This window comes from Macaca fascicularis, chromosome 7 (assembly GCF_037993035.2).
Source record: "Macaca fascicularis isolate 582-1 chromosome 7, T2T-MFA8v1.1".
Classification (NCBI taxonomy): domain Eukaryota; kingdom Metazoa; phylum Chordata; class Mammalia; order Primates; family Cercopithecidae; genus Macaca; species Macaca fascicularis.
Window position 1 is genome coordinate 50,133,473 of NC_088381.1, and position 25,237 is coordinate 50,158,709.

General features: G+C 38.8%; 1 protein-coding gene across 15 annotated transcripts in view; it reads left to right on the forward strand.

Annotated features, from left to right (window-relative positions):
* Nucleotides 1-25,237, forward strand: part of NEO1 (neogenin 1) — a 265,604-nt gene that overhangs the window by 175,473 nt on the left and 64,894 nt on the right. For 8 of the 15 annotated variants that reach the window (XM_045395695.2, XM_045395702.2, XM_045395705.2 and 5 more), the window contains exon 8: nucleotides 22,025-22,244. In XM_045395695.2, coding sequence (XP_045251630.2) covers nucleotides 22,025-22,244 — 220 coding nt within the window. The remainder of the gene's footprint in view (nucleotides 1-22,024; nucleotides 22,245-25,237) is intronic. The other 7 variants (XM_045395698.2, XM_045395703.2, XM_073996278.1 and 4 more) reach the window with 1 other exon arrangement.

Genomic DNA, 25,237 nt, shown 5'->3' on the forward strand with positions numbered 1-25,237 from the left:
TGAATATGTATGAAAATTTCAAGGAGATTCAGGATATTTGGGAGCCATTTCCATACTAAGTAAACATTTTTATTTTTCCTTCTAGAAGTTAAATAATATGGATTATAATATGGAAGGTGATTCCCAAATTAAAAGTAGGCATCAAATAAATCATTACTTTTGTCACATAAACCTTGAAGGAAAATAGCATATCTGTCAAATCTTAAAATTCATGTCAGAATTTCACAAAGCAATTGATTATACGGTATCTTTCTTTTAAATAGTACGTAGCAAAGAAGTTTGTGCCATTTCAAATAAGTGACATGTCAGACATGGAGTCCCTGAGATTTATTAGCAAGATCATTTTATTCTGTTTCAGAAAATTACAGAATTTTGGAATTACAAATTTTACCTGTACAGTGGCTATCTTTACAGTAATCCTTACCATTTTCTAGTGATAGGGTATTCTTTCTTATAAGACATCCCATTCTACTGTTGAGTAGAAGTTTATTTTTTTTTAAAAACTGTTCTTTATTTTAAAGTCTTCCTGTTTTCTAAAGCTTATTTCTTACCTATACTTTGAACTTACAGAATCTATAAAAATCTTAAGATTGGCTGGGTGTGGTGACTCACGTCTGTAATCCCAGCACTTTGGGAAGCAGAGGCAGGTAGATCACTTGAGCCCAGGAGTTCGAGACCAACCTGGGCAACATGGTGAAATGCCGTCTATACAAAAAACACAAAAATTAGTCGGACATTGTGGCATGCACCTGTAGCGCCAGCTACTCAGGAGGCTGAGGTGGGAGGATCACCCAAGCCCAGGAGGTCAAGGCTGCAGTGAGCTGTGATCGCACCACTGCACTCCAGCCTGAGTGAAAGAGTCAGACCCTGTCTCAAAAATAAAATAAAAACAAAAACAAAAAACCTTTAGATTTTCATGCTAACTCCCATGACAGCAGTTGTGAAGCATAATGGGATAGGGCATAGGGAGTGGGGTGTAGTTCTTTCTCTGAGTCTCGTGAGAGCAGATGTTTATAAACTAGATTGTGACTGGATAAGTGGATGCTAATTCTGAATCATCACCAATGTGTAGTAGTGTTCCTCTGCTTTAGTTTTCTTTTATTCATTATCATTATATTTTAAATTTGGAAAAAGTTATGAATTGTATTAGTTTGGGAAGGGAAGAATATGTCTTTTCTTATACTTCTCACTTATGAGCTTCATGAAATATGACTAATCTGTTGAGAGGCACCATTGGGAACAACCTGTGTTACAGCCTGAACTCATCGTATCTGCCACATATTTTTCAGTGGCTCCTTTAGATGACAGATTACTCTCAGGAGCAAATAATATGCAGCTCTTCTCACATTTTGTTAGTGTTTTTATTTTTAATAAAGTGCTATGATTAATAGCCTAGTGTTATTGTTGTTTCCCCACTGAGTGTAAATGCTCCATCTGAATGTCTTTAATCTGAAGGAACAGTTGTTTTATTGGACTCTTGTTATTTTTCTGTGCTTCTCAAGGTTTTTTGATTGCTTTCTTTGAGCTCTTTGCAATGGGGAAAATGAACTCTATCAGAATCATGGAGTAGGACTCAGTAGAAAAATTTTGAGGATGAATACTGAGATATTTGAACATTCAGTACATACATTTTTATAATTTCAGAATGGTAGAAACACTCATTAGCAATTTTGATTGACTGTCCAGTGGCAATTATAAAAGTAGCTTGGCAAGATGTGGTTGCTCATGCCAGTAATTCCACACTTTGGGAGGCCAAGGCAGGGGGATCTTCTGAGGTCAGAAATTCAAGACCAGCCTGGCCAACATGGTGAAACCCCGTCACTACTAAAAAAAATACAAAAATTAGCCAGGTGTGGGTGGCGGGCACCTCCCAGCTACTTGGGAGGTTGAGGCAAGAGAATCACATGAACCCAGGAGGCCGAGGTTGCAGGGAGCTGAGATTGCGCCATTGCACTCCAGCCTGCGCCACAAGAGCGAAACTCTGTCTGAAAAAAAAAAAAGTAGCCTATGTCTGGCCTACTGGTATTGTGATGACATTGCCATGTAGATGCTATCTGAAGTGCCATGTGCTTTCAATAAGTCTTTCTGTTGTTGTTTGCAAATCAGAGTTAAAGTATAAGACAAGACAAGAGGTGGAGACAAAAGGACTACTGGAAAGTTGAGAAATTGTGAACTGAGGTTTTACAAGAATATGGTGCCCACTTCCCAAGAGGACAGCTCTTTTTGTTACTTTTGACCTTGAAGTGGTGATACCCTTTAGCCTAGTCATTTCTACATTTACTTCCAGGAGCCTGGCTGTGATTAGAAGTGTTTCCTGTAGCCATAGAACAATTTTCCTTTTGTTCAAGAATCCAGAAGGCAAGTTGGGCCTCATTGGCACCAATCGTCAAGGACTTCATTAGCCCTAACCAGGGGCCAACTAAATTGTCAAATTGGAAATTAAGAACTTTATATGAATTCAAAGCCACTGATAAGAAAGCTTGAAGGCTTATCTTGTGAAACTGAGTGTTGAATGCATAAACTTTTATTTGAAAAAGCAAATAACTTGGGTGGAACTTCTACAAATTAGAGCAAAATAATTTAGGATTTATTTGGAAGTTTAATAGCTTGTTAGGTGTAGCCTTGAATATGTAGCATAACGTGCATTTATATTATATACTCACAAACATTCTGGTCTTTTTGGTTAATAAGAGTATTACTTTTACTGGCTCTTAGATTGTTTCAGAGGAATTACAGCTGTCTAGTTTTGTATAGTCAAGTCTTTATTTTCATGTAAACTAAGTAAGTTCTGTTTAGAAAGTCAGCCCCAGAAGATTTATTTATGCACTATATAAGCTCATGTTTTAAGGTTCTCCATATCCCCAAAATTAACATTTTTGTTTGTAAGTGTTCTGTTAGTTTTTATTTAGTCATTGAAGAAACATTTATTGGATGTATAGTAATATTAGTTTCTAAACGAATATTTAAAATGAATGTAATAACATAAAAATACATGAACATTTTTTACCATGACCAGAGCTTAGAAATACTTTAAATACAGCATTTTTTAAAATTACAGTGGTACTTCTTTGAAAGAGGTTGTCTGATAATTATTGTAATATCTTGAAAGCACTTGGACCTTACTTCTGGCCATGACAGAGTAACTAGTACTAGACTAGCCCTCTTGCTGTAAACAGCTAGAAAATTAGACAAAATATATGAAATACATGTTTGTAGACATTTGAAAACGTGCGGAACCATGATCCCTACGACTCAGGAAAACAATTGGGATGAGCCCCATAATTGCCCTCCCAGCTTTCTGCCTGGAGCCACTTTTCTGTAGCATAGGATGCCTCATTTATGAACAGGCAGAGGGGAGCAGACAGCCCAGCAGTCTCAGTGAGACTGAGATCAGAGTTTAGGTCTAGAAAAGTAGGTGGGGCCGGACACGGTGGCTCACGCCTGTAATCCCAGCACTTTGGGAGGCTGAGGCCGGCGGATAACAAGGTCAAGAGATCAAGACCATCCTGGCCAACATGGTGAAACCCCGTCTCTACTAAAAATACAAAAATTAGCCAGGCGTGGTGATGCATGCCTGTATTCCCAGATACTCGGGAGGTTGAGGCAGGAGAATTGCTTGAACCAGGGAGTCAGAGGCTGCAGTGAGCCAAGATCACACCACTGCACTCCAGCCTGGCGACAGAGCCAGACTCCATCTCAAAAAAGAAAAAGAAAGTAAAAGTAGGTAGAATTTGTGCAGCAGACTACTGGGGAGAAGAGAAATATGCAGAGAAGCTGTTCAAGAAAGCTGTATAGGGTTCCCCTTGAGTCTTTGGGGTCTCACATTGCATTTAGTCTCCTTCAGTTTGCGATAGTTCTTCAGTCTTTCCCTGTCTGCCATACCCTTGACACTTTTTAAAAGTATTGGTCAGGTATTTTGTACAGTGTTCTCAGTATGGATTTGTCTGTACTTTTTTGTGATTACATTGAGGTTATGGAATTTTTTTTTTTTTTTTTTTTTTTTTTTTTAGGAATACCACAGAAGTGATGTACCCTTTTCAGTACATTCATATCAGGGGTACATGGTATCAGCATGTCCCGTTATTTGGTAATGTTAACACTGATCATGTGGTTAAGGTGGTTTTTGCCAGTCTTCTTCTCCCTGCAGTCATCTCTGAGCCCAGAGCCTCTCTGATTTAGTTTCTCCTGAGTGTAAATCTATTGCCAAGGGTGAGGGATTTGGAGATTTGAAGCTCCTCTTACAGGAGCTTTCAAATAATTCCTCCATCTCCCATATCATCCTTTCCTCCTGAAGTGCCGCTGATTCCTGAAGGTCAGTTGGCTTGAGTCTCACCTGTCTGTCCCTTTGGAGGTACTTAGATTGACTCTTTCCCATGAGATAATTTACTTTGCTTCTATCCACCTTCTTCTTTCATATATTATGGATTAGGATTACAACCCAAAATATTTCTCAGTTTTATCAGAAATGGAATTTGTGGTCCTATTTCTTATCCTGTTTGTTGTTTGGGAGTATTTATGAAGTGGTGGACCCAGAAATGTATTTGACCTTCCATCCTAAAACCGAAGCTAAAAATAGCTTTTTCAGAAAACAGTATTTGGCATCATTTCTCAAGCATTCAAATGCAAACTTTTGACTCAGCATTTCCACTTCTAGCAATTTGTCCTATAGAATATTTACACATGGACCCAAAGATAACATGTATGGGAAAGTTTATAGAAACATTGCTTATAGTAGCAAAAAAAGTAATGGAAACAGCCCAAAGAAAGGAACAATAAGGGAATGATTAAATAAATTGTGGTATATCTATATTGTGGAATACTATTCAGCAATTAGGAATAATGAGGTTTGTCTTTATGTACTGATACGGGAACCTCCTAAAGACATTACATCATACAGCAGTTTATAAAGCAACATGTTTGGTATCATTTCATTCCCATATGTATGTGTATATATAAATGTGTCATTGAAATGAAAAATACTTGAAAGAATGTGCACCAAACTCTTAATAGCAGTGTTTTGGAGGTGATGAAAAGGGAAACTGTAATCTTTGTATACTTCTTAAACTTTGTATACTTCTGTACCCTATGTATTATTTTTATAACAAGCAAATTGCATTTTGATTTTTCAGTGAAAAGATGAAATAGACTACCTACAGCAGTAGTTGAGCAACCACTGGAGGTTTTCAGGCACGGGCTCTTTTTTTTTTGTTTTTTGTTTTTTTGGTTGAATTTGAATGGCATTCCTGCATTGGCCATTCATTGGATTTCTCTGTAGCATTTATTTATTTTCATTTTTCCATAAGTTATTAGGGTACTGGTGGTATTTGGTTACATAAGTTCTTTACTGGTTATCTGTGAGATTTTGGTTCACCCATCACCTGAGCAGTATACAATGCACCATACATATTTGTAGTCCTTTGTCCCTCTCCCCTTTCCCACTATTCTCCCCAAATCCCCAATGTCCATATCATTCTCATGCCTTTGCGTCCTCATAGCTTAGCTCCCACATATCGGTGAGAACATTTGATGTTTTGTTTTCCATTCCTAAGTTACTTCACTTAGAATAATAGTCTCCAGTCTCATCCAGGTCGCTGCAAATGCTGTTAATGCATTCCTTTCTATAACTGAGTAGTATTCCATAGTATAAATATACCATAGTTTCTGTATCCACTCATTGAGTGATGGGCATTTGGGTTGGTTCCACAATTTTACAGTTGCGAATTGTGCTGCTATAGACGTGCACATGAAAGTATCTTTTTCTTATAATGACTTATTTTCCTCTGGGTAGATACCCATTAGTGGGATTGCTGGATCAAATGGTAGTTCTACTTTTAATTCTTCAAGGAATCTCCATACTGTTTTCCATAGTGGTTGTACTAGTTTACATTCCCACCAGCAGTATAGAAATGTTCCCTGTTCACCGCATCCATCACAACATCTACTGTTTTTTGATGTTCTGATTATGGCCATTCTTGCAGGAGTAAGGTGGTAGCGCATTGTGGTTTTGATTTGCATTTCCCTGATCATTAGTGATGTTGAGCATTTTTTCGTATGTTTTTTGGCCATTTGTATATCTTCATTTGAGAATTGTCTATTCATATCCTTAGCCCAGTTTTTGATGGGATTGTTTTTGTTTTCTTACTGATTTGTTTGAGTTCGTTGTAGATTCTGAATATTAATCTTTTGTTAGATGTATAGATTGTGAAGCTTTTCTCCCACTCTGTGGGTTGTCTGTTTACTCTGCTGACTGTTACTTTTGCTGTGCAAAAGCTCTTTAGTTAAGTTCCAACTATTTATTTTTGTTTTTATTGCATTTGCATTTGGGTTCTTGGTCATGAAATCCTTGCCTAAGCCAATGTCTAGGAGGGTTTTTCCCATGTTATCTTCTAGAATTTTTATAGTTTCAAGTCTTAGATTTAAGTCCTTAATCCATCTTGAGTTGATTTTCACATAAGGTGAGAGATGAGGATCCAGTTTCATTCTTCTATATGTGGCTAGCCAATTATCCCAGCACCATTTGTTGAAAAGAGTGTCTTTTCCCCACTTTATGTTTTTGTTTGCTTTGTCAAAGATCAGTTGGCTGTAAGTATTTGGGTTTGTTTCCAGGTTCTCTGTTCTGTTCCATTGGTCTGTGTGCCTATTTTTATACCAGTACCATGCTGTTTTGGTGACTATGGCCTTATAGTAGTTTGAAATCAGGTAGTGTGGTGTCTCCAGATTTGTTCTTTTTGCTTAGTCTTGCTTTGGCCATGTGGGCTTGTTTGTTTCATATGAATTTTAGAAGTGTTTTTTCTAATTCTGTGAAGAATGATGGTGGTATTTTTATGGAGATTGCACCGAATTTGTAGATTGCTTTTGGCAGTATGATCGTTTTCACAATATTGATTCTACCCATCCATGAGCATGGGCTGTGTTTCCATTTGTTTGTGTTGTCTATGATTTATTTCAGCAGTGTTTTGCAGTTTTCCATGTAGAGGTCTTTCACTTCCTTGGTTAGGTAAATTCCAAAGTATTTTGAGTTTTTTTGCAGCTATTGTAAAAGGGGTTGAGTTCTTGATTTGATTCTCCGCTTGGTTGCTGTTGATGTATAGAAGAGCTATTGATTTGTGTACATTAATCTTGTATCCGCGTCTGGGCTCAGTGGCTCACACCTGTAATCCCAGCACTTTGGGAGACCGAGGCGGGTGGATCACAAGGTCAGGAGATCGAGACCATCCTGGCTAACATGGTGAAACCCTGTCTCTACTAAAAAATAAAAAATAAAAAAAATTAGCCGGGCGTGGTGGTGGGCGCTTATAGTCCCAGCTACTCGGGAGGCTGAGGCAAGGAGAATGGCATGAACACGGGACGTGGAGCTTGCAGTGAGCCGAGATCACGCCACTGCACTCCAGCCTGGGCGACAGAGCAAGACTCCATCTCAAAAAAAAAAAAAAATCTTGTATCCAGAAACTTTACTGAATTCTTTTACCAATTCTAGGAGCTTTCTGGAGGAGTCTTCAGCGTTTTCAAGGTAAACGATCATATCGTCAGCAAACAGTGACAGTTTGACTTCCTCTTTACCTATTTGGATGCCCTTTATGTCTTTCTCTTGTCTGAGTTCTCTGGCAGGACTTCCAGTACTATGTTGAAGAGAAGTGGTGAGAGTGGGCATTCTTGTCGTGTTCTCAGAGGGAATGCTTTCAGCTTTTCCCCATTCAGTATTATATTGGCTGTGGGTTTGTCACAGATGGCTTTTATTACATTGAAGTATGTCCCTTGTATGATGATTTGCTGCTGAGAGTTTTAATCATAAAGGGATACCGGATTTTGTCAAATGCTTTCTCTGCATCTATTTGAGATGATCACATAATTTTTGTTTTTAAATCTGTTTATGTGGTTTATCACATTTAATTGACTTGTATATGTTAAACCATCTCTGCATCCCTAGTATGAAATACGCTTGATCATGGTGGATTATCTTTTTGATATATTGTTGGATTTGGTTAGCTAGTATTTTGTTAAGGATTTTAGCATCTATGCTTGTCAAAGATATTAGTCTGTAGTTTTCTTTTTTGGTTATGTCCTTTCCTGGCTTAGGAATTAGGGTCATGTTGGTTTCATAGAATGAATTAGGGAGGGTTTCTTCTTTCTCTGTATTGTGGAATAGTGTCAAAAGGATTGGTACCAATTCTTCTTTGAATGTCTGATAGAATTCTGCTGTGAATCTGTCTTGTCCTGGACTTTTTGTTGTCGGTAATTTTTAAATTACCATTTCAGTCTCGCTGCTTGTTACTGGTCTGTTCAGGGTATCTAACTCCTGATTAAAGCTAGGAGGGTTATATTTTTCCAGGAATTTATCCCTCCCTTCTAGGTTTTCTAGTTTATGTGCGTAAAGGTGTTCATAGTAGTCTTGAATGATCTTTTGTATTTCAGTGGTGTCAGTTTTAATATCTCCTGTTTTATTTCTTAATGAGATTATTTGGATTTTCTCTCTTTTCTTGGTTAATCCTGCTAATGGTCTATCGGTTTTATTTATCTTTCCAAAGAACCACAAATTAATGATTCTTTGATATAAACCAAAGTAAATTTTGTTTAATTTATCTTTTGTATTTTTTGTTTGTTTGTTTCAGTTTCATTTAGTTCCGCTCTGATCTTGGTAATTTCCTTGCTTCCACTGGGTTTGGGTTTGGTTTGTTCTTGTTTCTCTAGTTCCTTGAGGTGTGACCTTAGAATGTCAGTTTGTGCTCTTTCAGTCTCTTTGATGTAGGCATTTAGGGCTATGAACTTTCCTTTTAGCACCCCTTTTGCTGCATCCCAGAGGTCCTGTTAGATTGTGTCATTATTGTTGTTCATTTTGAAGAATTTTAAAATTTCCATCTTGATTTCGTTTTTGAACGAAAGCAGGTTTTGAACCTGCTCTTTCAGGAGCAGGTTATTTAATTTCCATGTATTTGCATGGCTTTGAAGGTTCCTTTTGAAATTGATTTCCAGTTTTATTCCACTGTGGTCTGAGAGAGCGCTTGATATAATTTTAGTTTTCTTAGATTTATTGAGGCTCACTTTATGGCCTATCATATGGTCTGTCTTGGAGAAAGTTCCATGCCCTGTTGAATAGAATGTGTATTCTGTGCTTGTTGGATGAAATGTTCTGTATATATCTGTTAAGTCCATTTGTTCCAAGGTATAGTTTAAATCTATTGTTTCTTCATTGACGTTCTGTCTTGATGCCCCATCTAGTGCTGTCAGTGGAGTATTGAAGTCCCCCACTATTATTGTGTTGCTGTCTATCTCATTTCTTAGGTCTATTAGTAATTGTTTTATAAATTTGGGAGCTCCATTGTTAGGTGCATATATGTTTAGGATTATGATGTTTTCCTGTTAGACAAGGCCTTTTACCATTATATAATGTCCTCTTTGTTTCTTTTAACTGCTGTTGCTTTAAAGTTTGTTTTGTCTGATATAAGAATAGCTACCCCTGCTCACTTTTGGTGTCCATTTGCCTGAAATGCCTTTTCCCACCCCTTTACTTTAAGTTCATATGAGTCCTGATGTGTTAGGTGAGTCTCCTGAAGGCAGCAGATAGTTGGTTGGTGAGTTCTTATCCATTCTGCAGTTCTGTATCTTTTAAGTGGAGCATTTAGGCCATTTACATTCAGTGTTCGTATTGAGATGTGAGGTACCATTACATGCATCGTGCTATTTGTTGCCTGTGTACCTTTTTTTGTTTTTTGTTTTTGCTTTTTAACTTCTATTTTTGTTTTATAGATCCTGTGTGATTTATGCTTTAAAGAGGTTCTGTTTTGATGTGTTTCCAGGATTTGATTCAAGATTTATAGCTCCTTTTAGCAGTCTTGTAGAGGTGGCTTGTTAGTGGTGAGTTCTCTCAGCATTTGCTTGTCTGGAAAAGACTGTATCTTTCCTTCATATATGAGGCTTAGTTTCACTGGATACAAAATTCTTGGCTGATAATTGTTGTGTTTGAGGAGGCTGAAGATAGGACCCCAATCTCTTCTAGCTTGTAGGGTTTCTGCTGAGAAATCTTCTGTTAATCTGATAGGTTTTCCTTTGTAGGTTACCTAGTGCTTCTGTCTCACAGCTCTTAAGATTCCTTCCTTGGGCTTAACTTTAGGTAACCTGATGACAGTGTGCTTAGGTGATGATCTTTTTGTGACGCATTTCCCAGGTGTTCTTTGTGCTTCTTGTATTTGGATGTCTAGGTCTCTAGTAAGGCCGAAGGAGTTTCCCTTGATCATTCCCCAAATATATTTTCCAAACTTTTAGATTTCTCTTCTTCCTCAGGAATACCAGTTATTCTTAGGTTTGGTCATTTAACATAATCCAGACTTCTTGGAGTCTTTGTTCGTATTTTCTTATTCTTTTTTCTTTGTCTTTTTTGGATTGGGTTAATTGGAAGACCTTGTCTTTGAGCTCTGAATTTCTTTCTTCTACTTGTTTTTTATTCTATTGCTGAAACTTTCCAGAGCATTTTGCATTTCTGTAAGTGTGTCCAGTGTTTCCAGAATTTTTTATTGTTTTTTCTTTTGCTATCGATTTCCTTGAATATTTCTCCCTTCACTTCTTGTATCATTTTTTGGATTTCCTTGCACTGAGCTTCGCCTTTCTCTGGTTCATCCCTGATTAGCTTAATTAACCTCCTGCATTCTTTTTCAGGTAAATCAGGGATTTCTTCTTGGTTTGGATCCATTGCTGGTGAACTAGTGTGATTTTGGTGGGGGTATTACAGAGCCTTGTTTTGTCATATTACCAGAGTTGGTTTTCTGTTTCCATCTCATTTGGGTAGGCTTTGTCAGAGGGAACATCTAGGGCTGAAAGTTGTGGTTCAGGTTCTTTTGTCCCATGGGTTGTTCCCTTGATGTAGTATTCTCTGGCTCCTGTGAGCCAAACTGCAGTGGTTGTTGTCTTTCTTCTGGGTCTGGCCACCCAGCAAGTCTGCCCAGCTCTAGGCTGGTATGGGGGTTGTCTGCACAGAGTCCTGTGATGTGAACCGTCTGTGGGTTTCCCAGCCGCAGATACCAGCATCTGTTTCAGTGGAGGTGGCAGGAGGGTGAAGTGGACTCTGTGAGTGCTCTTAGCTTTGGTGGTTTAATGCTCTATTTTTGTGCTGGTTGGCCTCCTGCCGGGAGGTTGTACTTTCCAGAGAGCATCAGCTGTGGTAGTGTAGAGAGGAACCAGAGGTGGGCGGGGTCCTAGAACTTCCAAGATTATATGCCCTTTGTCTTCAGCTGCCAGAGTGAGTAGGGAACGACCATCAGGAAGGGGCGGAGCTAGACGGTGTCCAAGCTCAGACTCTTTGTGGGCGGGTCTCCCTGTGGCTGCTGTGGGGGATGGGGATGAGTTTACCAGGTTAATGGAGTTGTGTACCTAGGAGGATTATGGCTGCCTCTGCTGAGTCATGCAGGTTGTCAGGGAAGTGGTGGAAAGCCGCAGTCACAGACTTCACCCAGCTCCCACGCAAACCAAAGGGCCAGTCTCACTCCCACCGAGCCCTGTGGAACAGCCCTGAGTCTGCAGGCGGTGGGTGAGCCAGGCTTGAGAACTTGCCCCAGGCTGCTTGACTCCCAGCTGTGAAAGAAAAGGACTTGATTCTTCCCCAGCCTGTGGAGTCTGCACACCTGATTCGCACCATTTCCAGAGTTCTGGCCGGGAGGTTTCTCCCCGGCTTCAAATTGTTAGAGTTCAGTTGGAGATTTCCTTCTCCCTGTGGTGTTTTCCCCCGCACTCCTGTGATTGCCCTCCCAAAGGATCCTTGTGGTGCCAGGCTGGAATGGCCTGCCTGGGGACCTAGTGAGCTCCCAGCGCCTTTCTCGCTGCTTCCTCTACCCCTGTATTTTGCTTGGCTCTCTAAATAGACTCAACTCCAGGTAGGGGCGGAAACTTCTCCCTCAAACAACCTTCAGTTTCTCCAGTGGGGATGTGTGTTCAAGAGAGGAGAATCTCCCTTTCCCACTTCCACAGCTGGGGCATTTGGGGCACTCACAGTGTTTGGGGTATCTCCCAGGTCCTGCATGAGCAATCCACTGCCTTCAGAAATCCACTTCCTATGGGTCCTCTCAGGATTGCTAGTTTGTTCTTGCAGTCAGCCTGTAGCTTAAAGTCACAATGCAAGCCTCCGCACACTGCTCTGTCCATCCAAGTCGGAGCTGCAATCTATTCCTGCCTCCCGTCTGCCATGATGATCCAAAGAATGCTCTCTGCTAGACAGTACCTCAGGAAGCATTTAATTCGGGAATGGATCCTCAGACTGGATTACTGTTTGAGGAAATAGGGATTTCATGACCAAATAAGAATGAGAAATGCTAGGTTAACAAACAGAACAGGTGCTAGGAGTCTTTAACATACTAATATGTGTGGCAAATCTCTACAGTCTCCCAAATTTGATTGTTGTTCTCTTTCTTATTTTACAATATACGTGTTAACATTTCCCAAAAGTAATATTCTGTGGAACTGTACTTTTGTTCACACTCTTACTATGTTTGGAGTAATAAGCACCATGTAAATCTGACTCTGTTCTGAATAATGAATTCTGAATAATGTTAGAATGAACATTCCTGGGAAATAACAATTTAGTAGATTCCTAATGAAGGGCCGGAGAGAAAGAATATTTTCTATGATACTTTACCTTTCAAATGAGCTTAGAAATTTTGAAAGAAATTTCAAAACTAATCTATTTTCAAAGAAATGTTATGAAAAATGAACAAAATTTGGATTCCAAAAAGAAAATGTAAATGTACCAACTCACAGCTGTAGTTGGTGTGAGTGGGCGTCAAATTAGGATAACTGGGGATCTGCTTAACCAAGGGTGCAACACGCCTAGTGCAGAATTTAATGATCTCCACCTTCAGAAACTTTCAAGTACATGTATTGGTTAAACTAACAATTATAAACTGTTACTAAGTGACACTTTATCAGTCACGAATCTAGTGTATTAAAACTGGAGCCATCAACCACAGCGTAGCTAGATTTTGAAAGTTAATTCTCAGAAATATTAGGAGTAGCTCTGATGACTACTGAATATAAAGCCAGGTCTGGGCGGGCGCCGTGGCTCATACCTGTAAACCCAGCACTTTGGGAGGCCAAGACGGGCACATCACTTGAGGTCAGGAGTTTGAGACCAGCCTGGCCAACAATGATGAAACCCCATCTCTGCTAAAAATACAAAAATTAGCCAGGCGTGGTGGCGCATGCCTATAATCCCAGCTACTCAGGAGGCTGATGCAGGAGAATTGCTTGAACCCAGGAGGCAGAGGCTGCAGTGAGCCGAGATCACACCACTGCACTCCAGCCTGGGCAACAGACTCCATCTCAAAAACGAACAAACAAAAAAGCCAGATCAGGAGAAACATCATCATTCTTTAGGAACTTCCATGGAACAATTCAGATTGTGCTACTTACAGCCTTGTGCAGGCCCTTAGGTTTCAGTGATCGGGTCAGTGTGAAGCTGCTGCCAAGCATTAGAGCAGCAGGTCAGAGTGGACAGCAGTGTTCACATTTGAAAATGTAATACCTTTTCTCAAAAAGATTTCCCAGCTGCCTTTGGCTTGATGCAGATTTACATGGTGTTTACATACCGTTCTAAATATAGTAGCAGTATGAACAAAGGTATACAAGCTATAAAGTTCCTTCTTGTTCAGTAACCAAGCAAATCGAGAGCACATCCTGTTTAGGAAATAAGCCTGGAAAGCGAGGATGGGACCAGTCTGGAGGGCTTTGAACACTATGCTGAGATGTTTAGACTTATTCTGGAGGCTGTTTGGTGTACTTATAATGGATGAACTTTATGTTATGTAAATCATACTTCAGTAAAGCTGTTAAAAGGAAAGAAAGACTGGATAGTTGAAACTATTAAACATACTTTTTTTTCTTAGTGTAAAACAGCAATAGTTACACAGTCCTAGGACATTTCTGTTGCTCAAAACACCTGAGCTTAAAATCAATCTATCTAAAGTCTTCATAAAATTAAAGTGTCCAGAAATTCTCAAAGACTTTTATAAATGCCAACCAGTCATCAAGGGCCCAAAGCAAACATGAAAAATACAGCTTTCTAGGCCACATGTAGTAAAAACCTTTGTTTCTTAGAGTTAGGCTGGTTGCTTTCCCTTCCGCCACCAGAGTAGTTATCTCATTGCGCTCTTAATTTACATTTCCCTAATGACTAATAATGTCATTTTCATGTGCTTATTCTGTGTTTTCTTTGATGAAATGACTATTCAAAGCTTTTGCCTTTTTGTTTTTTTTTTTAAACTGGTTGTGTTCTTATTGAGTTGTAAGAGTTCGTTATATATTTGGGGTATAAGTTTTTTTTTATCAGATATATGATTTGGAAATACTGTCTGCCAGTCTGTTGCTTTTCATTTACTTAGTTGTGGGTTGTTTTTTGTTGTTGTTGTTTTTGTTTCTTGTTTTGTTTTCTTTTTAGTGCAGAAGTGTTTGTTTTTAATAGAATCTAATTTATCAGGGCATACTTTCTTTTATGTCTTGTGCATTTGGTGTAGCATCTAAAAATTCTTTGCTCACTCAAGACATGAAGTCTTCTAGAAGTTTAGTTCTTAGATTAAGACTATGAGATATTTTGTTAATTTTTATATATGCTGTGAGTTCATTACTTTGCACGTGGATATACTGTTGTCTCAGCACCAGTTGTTGAAAAGACTATTCTTCTCACATTGAAATTTCTTGACACCTTGGCCAAAAATCAATTGACCACAAATATAAGGGTTTATTTCTGGACTCTAAATTATCTCATTGATCAATGTGCCTATTCATATGTCTTGATTACTGTAGCTTTACAGTAAATTTTGAAGTTAGGTAATGTAAATCCTCCAACATTTTTTCATTCTTTTTCATAATTGTTTTGGCTATTCTAGGTCTTTTGCATTTCTTCTAGCATGTTAATAGTTGCCTTATTAACAACTTGGAGTTGTTCAGTTCATGAACATGGAATATCTATGTACTTAGATCTTCTTTAATTTCTCTCTGCGATGTGTTGTAGTTTTTTTCCCTGTACAAATCTTACACTTCTTTTAAGTTTATTCTTGAGTATCTTAAAATTTATTACTATTTTTGTTAAATTTGTTTCTAAGTATTTTAGTTCTTTTTGATGCTATTATGAGTGGAATTTGTGAATTGAATTGATTTCTTAATTTCATTTTTTGATTGTTCCTAAAATATAGAAATACAGTTGATTTTCATATCTTCTGACCTTGCTAGCCTTATTTATTAGTTTTAGTTGTTTTTTGTTTTTTTTTTTTTTCTAGTAAACTCATGAGGGTTTTCTGCATAGATAATTATGTCATTCACAAATGAAATAGTGTTACTTCTTCCTTTCCCATCAGTATTCCTTTCTCTTTTTCTGACCTTTTTGCACTGGCTAGGACTTCTAGTACTAAGGAGTGAGAAACTAATATCCTCGTCTTGTTTCTAATCTTAGGGAAAAAGCATTTAATCTTTCACCATTACATACAGTGCTCACTGTAGGCTTTTCTGGTTGAGGAATTTTACTTTTTCTAGTTTGTTGAGAGTTTTTATCATGAGTGGGTGTTTCATTTTGTCAAATGCTTTTTCTGTGTCTAGTGAGATGACTAGTGGTTTTTCTTTTTTCTCTTAATGTGATGTGTTGAATTGATTTTGGAACGTTAAACTGTCTTGAATTCCTATGATAAATTCTACTTGGTCATGGCATGTAAATTTTTTAATGTGTTACCAAATGTGGCTTGCTAGCATTTTGGTAAGGAGGTTTATACTGTGATCATAAGGGATACTGTCTGTTGCTTTCTTTTCATGTGTCATGTTTCTTTCTTTTCTTTGTCGGGCTTTGATAACGGAGTAATACTGAACTCACAGGAATGAATTGGGAAATGTTTCTCTTTCTCTATTTCCTGAAAAAGTTTGTGAAGGATTAGTATTATTTTCAAATATTTGATAACATCCAGCAGTAAAGCCATTTGGGCTTAGAATTTTCTTTGTGTAGGAAGATTTTTACTTACTAATTCAATTTCTCTATTATAGGTCTGTTCAGACTTCATGTTTCTTCTTGATAATTCGGCAGTTTATGTTCTTCTAAGAATTTGTCCTCTTCCTCTTAAGATGTCTGATTTGTTGGCAATTTTTTTCCCCAAAATATTCCCTTAAAGCTTTTTTAGCATCTGTAGGGTTGGTAGTATTGTACCATGATAAAGAAGTCCCTTCTTTTATTCTTGATTTGAGTAACTTGTGTCTTCTCTTAGTTTCCTAGTCTTCTACCTGAGATAGAAGCTTAAGTAATTCATTTGAGACCTCTCTTCTTTCTGATGTAGGTAAAGCACTACATTTCCCTTAAAGTACCACTTTAGCTGCATCCTGTAATTTTTAATACGTTGTGTTTTTATTTTTATAGTGTTAAAAAAGTTGTGTTTTTGAGGCAGAGTCTCACGATCACCCAGGCTGGAGTGCAGTGACACAATTATGACCCACAGCAGCCTTGACCTCCTGGGTTCAAGTGATCCTCCTGCCCCAGCCTCCCAAGTAGCTGGGACTACAGGTGCACACCACCATGCCTGGATAATTTTTTGTATCTTTTGTAGAGATAGGGTATCAGTATGTTGCCCAGGCTGGTCTTAAATTTCTGGGTTCAAGTGATCCACCACTTCAGACTCCCAAAGTGCTGGGTTTATATAGGCATGAGCCACCATGCCTGGCCTGTTAAAACAATATTTTTAAATTTTTCTTACGATTTCTTCTTTGACCCTAGGATTGTTTAAGAGCATGTTTAATTTTCAGATATTTGGGGTTTTCTCAGATTTTTTTTAATTCTGTCATTTTTTGCTTTCATGTCTTGGGGCTTTTTTGTTAGATGTGTATGCATTTATAATTGTTATACTCAAAGAAGAAATAACATCATTCAATCATAGTAGCAGATTTCAATATTCTACTGTCAAAAACTGCTAAAACAATTAGACAAAGTTAGAAAGGATATAGAATATTTAAGTAACTCTGTCGACCAACTTGACCAAACTGACATTATGAATCTTCATAATCTTCTTTATAAGAAACTGCAGATACAGATTTCTTTTCAGGCACACATGGAACAGCCTCCAGGATAGACCACATGCTAGGACACAAAACAAGTCTTAATACATTTTAAAAGACCAAAATCATATAGAGTGTGTTCTCTGACCACAACAGAATTAAATTAGATATCCACAGTAAGCCTGCTGTTTGTCTGGGGCCTGCTTCCTCTTGCTGTAAAAGTAGTAAACAGGTCAGGTGTGGTGGCTCCTGCCTGTAATCCCAGCACTTTGGGAGGCCAAAGCGGGTGGATAGCATGAGCTCAGGAGTTTAAGACCAACCTGGGCAACATGGCGAAACCCCATCTCTACTAAAAGTACAAAAAATTAGCCAGGCGTGAATGCGCATGTCTGTGGTCCTAGCTGCTGAGGAGGCTGAGATGGGAGGATTGCTTGCCTGGGAGGTGGAGGCTGCAGTGAGCCATGGTTGTGCCACTGCACTCCAGCCTGGGTGATAGAGCGAAACCCTGCATATGCAGGCATCCATTCCGGCCCCTCCACATTGCCTTCATGGGACTTTGGGGGCATGGGAAACTGACAAACACAAATGAGAAACTCTAGCTGCCTCCACTGCCATGAGTAATAAAGTTCTTTGTCTCTGATGCAGCACTTGTATCATATGCCCGCACCCATGAAACAGTAATAAGCTAACTTGTTAGCTTATCAATAAGGTAGACTCTCAGATCCTGCTTGGTTCCTGACAGTTTATTTAGTTCTTAGAATATACTTAAATAGCCACTTTGAAGTCTTTGTTAAATCCAGTATCTGAGGACATTCCAAGAAAGACATTTTGTAATGACTGCCTTTTTTACCCCCTGAGTATGAGTCACACTTTATTTCTTTGCATGTTTCTTCATTTTTGTTGAATCTTGGATATTTTGGATAGTAAATTGTAGCAACCATGGATTCTGACTCTTTCTCCCACCCCCTAGCAGTTGTTCTTGTTTCGTTTGTTTAATAACTTGCCTGTACTAAATCTGTGATTTCTGCCTCTCCCAGAGTATACAACCACAGATGTTTCTGTTTAGTGTTTAGTTTTGATTATCTTTTTATTTGTGTTTTCTAAATGTCTCTGTTTAGATTTTGCCCTGTGTCTGCATAGATTAGTGTTGAACCAAAGATTGGTCAGAAGTTATGCTCAAATACCTCAAGCCAAAAAGCCTGCCACTTTGAGCTGATGGGTCTTTGTGTGGTTTGGTGAGTGCTTTCAAAATCTGGATTATTTTTTACTTTTCCCAGCCTTTGCTTTCTACCAGGCTCTCTCAGTTGTCTTGTGAACACACACACACAGGTTTCATCTGCCAGGGGTATGTGAGTGGCTCGGGCCTGCTGCAGTCCCTAGGGCACATACACATGGCCTTCAGTCAACCTAGGATGTGTGCAGAGGTTATCAAGCCTTCTCACCACTTTCTCACCTCATGGAATACCTTGTTCAATGGCTAGTCTACCATCCGTTGCTTACCTCAGTAAGATACAACCTCAGGCTAGCAGGACACTGGCCCTTCCTATTCACTTGCCACCAGGATTGCTCCTCTAATTGACAACACTCCATATCAAATGAGCTTCTCTGGCAACAGCAGCAAAGCCACTGGTTTGTAGGGCCTGCTGTAGCCTGGTTGAACAATCACTCTAACAGAGCTATGGGGGAATGGTTCAGACACTTGTTTGTGTGTGAAGTGTGATAATTTTCATGAACAGATGCTTCTCAGCTTGTTATATGTCTTTGGTCAGTTTCCAGTTTTTGACAGTTTTTTTCCGCTTTATAGTTGCTTTGGGGGAAGAGGATTTGTCAGTCTCAAACCATCATGCCAGGAGTCTAAAATCCCAATCTACATCATCTTGCCATTGATGCTAGTGTAACTTAACTGCCTGTTTGATTCTCTGTGATCACATAAGTTGCTTTCTCTTACCTGCTCAGCTAGGATATGGAACAGCAGCAATAGAATCAACCTGGGGAACGTTGATATAGAACACTGGGACCATAGTGGGCATGGATTTTTCCCATGGTTAATTAGGAATGATTTACAATGATCAGGCATTGTTTATACTTTTATTTCCTGTATAACTAATAAAATATATTTGCTTTACAAATGGTATATCATTATATAAATGTTATTTATATACACTTTGTATCAACCAGAGATTAAAATACTGCCTTTTGTAATGAGATTCTAGAAACATTGTCTTCATTGTACTCATTTCTCCCTGAATTTCCTTCCATTTATTAATTCGATAAATATATACTTGGTTATCTAAAGTATACAGAGGCATGTTCAGTGATTCCAAGATGAAGCTGATACGTATTTTGTCCTTAAGGAGCTTATAGATTAGTGGAAGTAATACAATGTAAACATGAAAAATGGAAATAGGACGTGCTGGATGCCATTAAAGAGTTACAGATCTGTGCTATGGAAGTTCAGTAGGGTAATTGAGTTTTCCCTATCTAAGTGATTCTATTATATCACTCATTACTCCCATCCCCTCATCCTCCCTGCTTGCATTCCCTCCCCAGCTGCTTTCCTACTGAAATCCTTATGTCGTTACTCATTCAATCTAGTCATAGTAAATAACATGTATGCAGAGCTTCCACGGGCACTTTTCTTGTTTGCTATTTGTTTGGGTCATATCAGCTTGGGGTTTAGGTAGGGAGCATTATTATTCCTAATTTACAGATAAGGAAACTGACATCAGAGTGACTTGCCCAACCTCGCATATTAGAAGAGTCAAGTTTTGAACATAGGTCTTTGTACTCGAAATCCTGGGCTCTTTTCAGTATGCTCTGCTGCCTCTCACCCAGCAAACTCTCTCTCCTCTAGCCAGTAGATAGTTGAGAAGAATTAAGTTTGATGAGCTGGGTCAGAATTGGAGGCAGCTTAGTGTGTTTCTAGATGAACACACAAATGAGGCAGCAAAGCAAGACTGTTCAGGCTACTTTTTGAATCATTTCCCAATAAGGGTTTTTAATGACTTAATTTTACAATAATCAGAGATCCATATTTTCAATTGCATCTCATTTCATAGGTGTTGAATTGTTAAACAAAACATATTCAAAACCAAATTATTCATCATCTCCCTCTCAGTCTGTTGTCTCTTAACATTTCCTTTCTCTAGTAATGACACCTCCAGCTCCGCAGTCTTCTAAGCTAGTAACTTGGAAGTCTTTGACTCCTTCCTAACCTTTATCTCAGCATCTAATCCTATCATTTCCAGCCTACCTCATAGGGTTATTGTGTAAGTAAATTGACAAAATATATAAAGAAAAACTCTGAAAGCTGTGAATGAGAGGTATTTATTTCCTCTAAGGCAGTGCATCTGTTGATGTGTACAGTACTACAAGGCCTCAGCAACCATTCAGAGTTAATGTTTTGTAGTATTTAGTGAAGCGTGTACTTAATATCAGAGCTGAAACTGCATAATCTTAACATTCTTATGGCAGTCTGCACTCTTAAAAGCACTACCAAGGGAGGAGAAAAAAGGGAGAGAGAACAAGGCTCTCTTGTGTGATTTGCACGAGAACTGGAAGTCACGTTTTCAGACTCCGCTTGGCTATATCCAGAGGTCTTTTAAACTGAAAACCAAAGTTGATTTTATTAATACCACTCCACCACTCATTCTCTGTGACCTAGGGCAAGTGATTTAGCAGTGTCAGTCTCTACATATAAGTTAGAGATAATGATTGTACCTATTTTTTAGAGCTGCTGTAAGGATTGAATGATCTGTATAGACAGCCAGAGTGCCATATATAAGGTATATAAGTGGTAGCTATTGGATTACTCTTCGCCCTCTCCACCTATCTAGAGATTTTAGGTTGGTCCTCCTTTGCCAATTCCCTGAGATAGATAATTTATTTCATGTGGCATATTTATTTAGACTGCATCACATTACACTCTCACAGTTCACAAACATTTCCAGGAGGTTGTTGCTCCACCACTTCATTCAAAACTAGGTTCACAGTTTTCATGTTTTCCTCTCTACGTCTCTCCTACTAATTTCCCTTTGCAGTTCGAACATGATTCTGATGAACTCTTTCAGTTAAAAACTGTGAGATTAAACTTGTACTCTCTGACTCCAAAGTAAAAGAGATTTTAGGTTCAATATTAGGAATACATTTCTACAATCAGGACTGTCCATGAGTAGAATGGGCTGCCTTGGAAGTCATAAAGTTACCCATGGCTACCTCTATACAAAAGTGGCTTTTGACTAGCAGCTTTGGCTTGCCACTGCTTCCTTTCTCCGATCCAGTGCCTGAGGTCTGCAAGCCGTTTCAGTATACTCGCAGTGAAGAGTTTAATAAACAGATTAGCTACCTGACTTGCATTTTTTTGGCTTTGGAATTTTTGGTTCAGGATTTTATACTGTCATAGCTAAATGAATTGACAAAACAGCAAAGTATAATGAAGAAGTTTATCAACCTTTCCCCACAGGATTACCAAATACAGAGGTGCAGGGTTTAATATTAGACTAAAGTTGAAGATGTGGCCCTCAATTCTCCTGCAAAGGAGCTCTGCAGTGAAGTCACGATAGCCATGGGCCTCTGAGTGCAGCTAGGGTCATCCATACTATTCCATATGTTAAAGTAGAAGAAAATAGTGAAGTCATTTGCGAGACTTTTATGCAAAATTTGACAGATGTTGCATGCTGCTTTCAGGATTAAGAAAATTACATGGGCACTGCCGTGCCCTCTGTGAGATGTTTTATTCTCAGCTGTCACCCTCCTTGTCCCTTGCCCATAACCATTATAGTGGCCAGAAAGTCTGCTTGCCCTCCAGTGATGTGTTTTGAATAGTGCCCATTAGTTTTCAGTAGTTACCCTGGCCTGCATGTTAGCCTTCAGTTTAATGGCCTTTTTTATGTTCATTCATTTTATTTTATTTCCCATCGTGGTTTTGTTTATTTCTTTTTTGTTTTTTGTTTTTTCTGTTCTCTTTTTTAAAACCGTCGTGGTTTGCCCTTCATATTCCCCAATGTTTGCACATGACAAGATGTTGCCATCCCAACATTACCTCCCACTTCACTGACCAGTGCCACTACTGACCATCTAGCACCAGCCACAACGGGACCATTGCCTTCAGCTCCTCGGGATGTCGTGGCCTCCCTGGTCTCTACCCGCTTCATCAAATTGACGTGGCGGACACCTGCATCAGATCCTCATGGAGACAACCTTACCTACTCTGTGTTCTACACCAAGGAAGGGGTTGCTAGGTAAGTGCCTGTGTGTCTGCAGCCAGTTTGGTCACGGCAGCCTTGTCACGCTCATACCTGGCTCTTGGTATCTGTACCAATTTTTAGTCCAGAAAATAAGATCACAGAGATGCATCTTCCCTAATTTTAGGTCATTAAATAATCTCCCAAGCAGACTGAAGTCCTGGTAGTCTCTCCTTTTCTGGGATGACTTAGGGAGAGGACAGATACAGCTATTGAGGTGGAAGTATTTAAATGTAACTAGGATTGCCCTTTTTTCATAAGATTCAGTCAGTATAAATTCTAGAGATTAAGGTAGACTTAATTTATTAAAGTAATCTTAAATGAATATTTGCCACACCCTTATGTGGTGTGAGTTGCGGAGCTCCAGGAGTTCTCCTTGATGAAGCAAGAATAGTTAGTGATGACTACCTAAAATAGCATTTTCATTACATTCCTCTTCATTTCCACCCCCTCAGGAGCTCACATTGCTCAGAGGAGAAGATCCATAATGTCCAGGCTGCTTTATGCCACAGGCTGGCTTCACTTTATATGTCCAACTTGCTTTTCCTTTTTTCCCAATGTAACTGACTTTCTAGTGAAACCAATCTAATCACGATAGCCTTTTTTTCCAGTATTTTTTCTTCAGTCACTTCCCCTTGCCCCTTTCTAAGCTAAAGGTAAATTCAGTTAATCCTTCTTGGCCCAGGTTAAGCCCCATTAAGTTCTCAAAAAGCTTTCCCCACCTTTTCAGCACATAGAGTGTTTCCCTTGTACGTGTGTTTGTATCCCTAATATTGGCACTTGATTGTGGTAATATGTGATCTGTTACTACCTTAAGCTGTTATTCTTCAATTATGTTACATGTATTTGTGCTGTTTTCCCAACCAGATTATAAACTCTTTGGAAGGAACCATGGCACGTGCTGACTGTTCACACATTGCTGAGTAAATTCCTTCACTGTGCTCTTCCAACCAGAATAAGAAAGCTAAGATATCTGTTTTAGTAGGAGCGCTAACACATCCGCTAAAGCTTACATTTCCATTAGCATGCTTATAGTTGATGTATATTATAGTTAATACCACACTGGCAAGTTCAGCAAGTGCAGGACCCTTTCTTTAATACTCTCAAGAAGTCTAAGTGACATAATTGAAGACCAATAGATGGAGTTACCTGAATGCTGTACTGTATGTTTTGAGTTTTACAAGGGTAGGAAAACATAGTTCTATACATAAAAAAGGTAAGACATTCCCACCGAACAGCAAGTTTCAATATCACCATTAAAATATCTTGAATAGGTTTTGAAATCTCATTGCAAATCTCATAAGCTGTCACAGAGGAAAGAAGCCATTTAGTAATTCTGTGTAATAAACTTTATTTCTACAAAAGGTGTTTTGCTCTTATTGTGCCTTCTACCAGAAATGCATTTTCCTCACATTAATTACATCTGGCTTCTTATCTGTCATCCTTAGATGACATCTCCTCAGGCCTTCCCTGAATACCAACCCAAACTTAGCCCCTCGGTGACTGTCACACAGTGGGGTATCAGAGCCAGCTTGTTCCCAAGCTAATTGTTAAATGCTTGGGAAATTTTGCAAACCTAATGACATGACTTGGCAGCTTGAAATTGGGCATGGTGGGAGTATTTACAGTGACAAATGCTACAAACCAGAGCCAGTTGTTAAACATTCACCAGAACACCACTGCTGTCACATCACCCATTTTTTGGTATGTGTGTGGTATTTTTTTGTTTCGCTTTTTATTTTGGGTTGTTTTTTTTTTTTTTTTTTTTTTTTTTTTTGAGAGCACTTATTACTCTCTGAAATTTTCTCTTTTATTAGCTTATTTATTCTGTCTGTCTTGTCCAATAGTGTTCTCTAGCACCTGGAACATTTAGTAACACTGGCATTTAGTGACACTCAGTAAATATTTATTCAGTAAATACATTAATTTCAATCAGTGGGAAAATAATAGATAATTCAAGTAATCATGTTGAGATTGATTAACCATTTGGTGGGAAAAATAAAAGTTATATCTCTGTCTTAAATTATAGATGGATTAAGAGATAAATATTTTTAAAATCTATAAACATATTAGAAGAAAATGCAGAAATGATTTTTATCATTTGGAGAACAGGAAAGGGCTTTTAAAGGGAGACAGCAAATCGGGAAGCCATAACAGGAAACAGTAACAAAGTTACAAATTATAAGTAAAAGATATCCCAAGAGACAGATAATACAAGCAGATGATTCATAGTACTGGAAAGCCCATTAGAGTTAAAAAAAAAAAAAAAAAAAAAAGGTTTTCACCATCACAGGCAATCTTGGAAGCAAAATGATGAGGGTGTTTTGTTTGTTTGTTTGAGACAAAGTCTCACTGGGTCACCCAGGCTGGAGTGCAGTGGCACGATCTTGGCTCACTGCAGCCTCCACTTCTCGGGTTCCAGCGATTCTCCTGCCTCAGCCTCCCAAGTAGCTGGGATTACAGGTGCCTGCCACCACGCCCAGCTAATTTTTGTATTTTTAGTAGAGACGGGGTTTCACCATGTTGGCCAGGCTGGTATTGGACTCCTGACCTCAGGTGATCCACCTCGGCCTCCCAAAGTGCTGGAATTACAGGCATGAGCCACTGCGCCTGGCCAAGTTATCATTTTTCATCTATAAAGCTAGCAAAAATTTTAAGTTGATAATATCTAATGTTCAATGAGTTGACAGCTAGGAGGAAACCACTCTAGGTTATTGGTGGCAGTATAAATTAGAATAGTCTAGGGAAGGTGATTTGGCGGAATTTTAACATATTTTAAATATACATAGCCTTCCATCACACTTCTAGGTAACTGTCCTGTAAGACATACAGATATATGTATGCATTGGGCCCTCATACAAACACATTTATTTATAGCATTGTTTGCAAGATTATAAAAGGAGACTATGTAAATATCCACTGGTAGAAGAATGGTCACATAATATACAGTCGTGCGTCACGTAACAATGCTTCAGTCAGACAGACTGCGT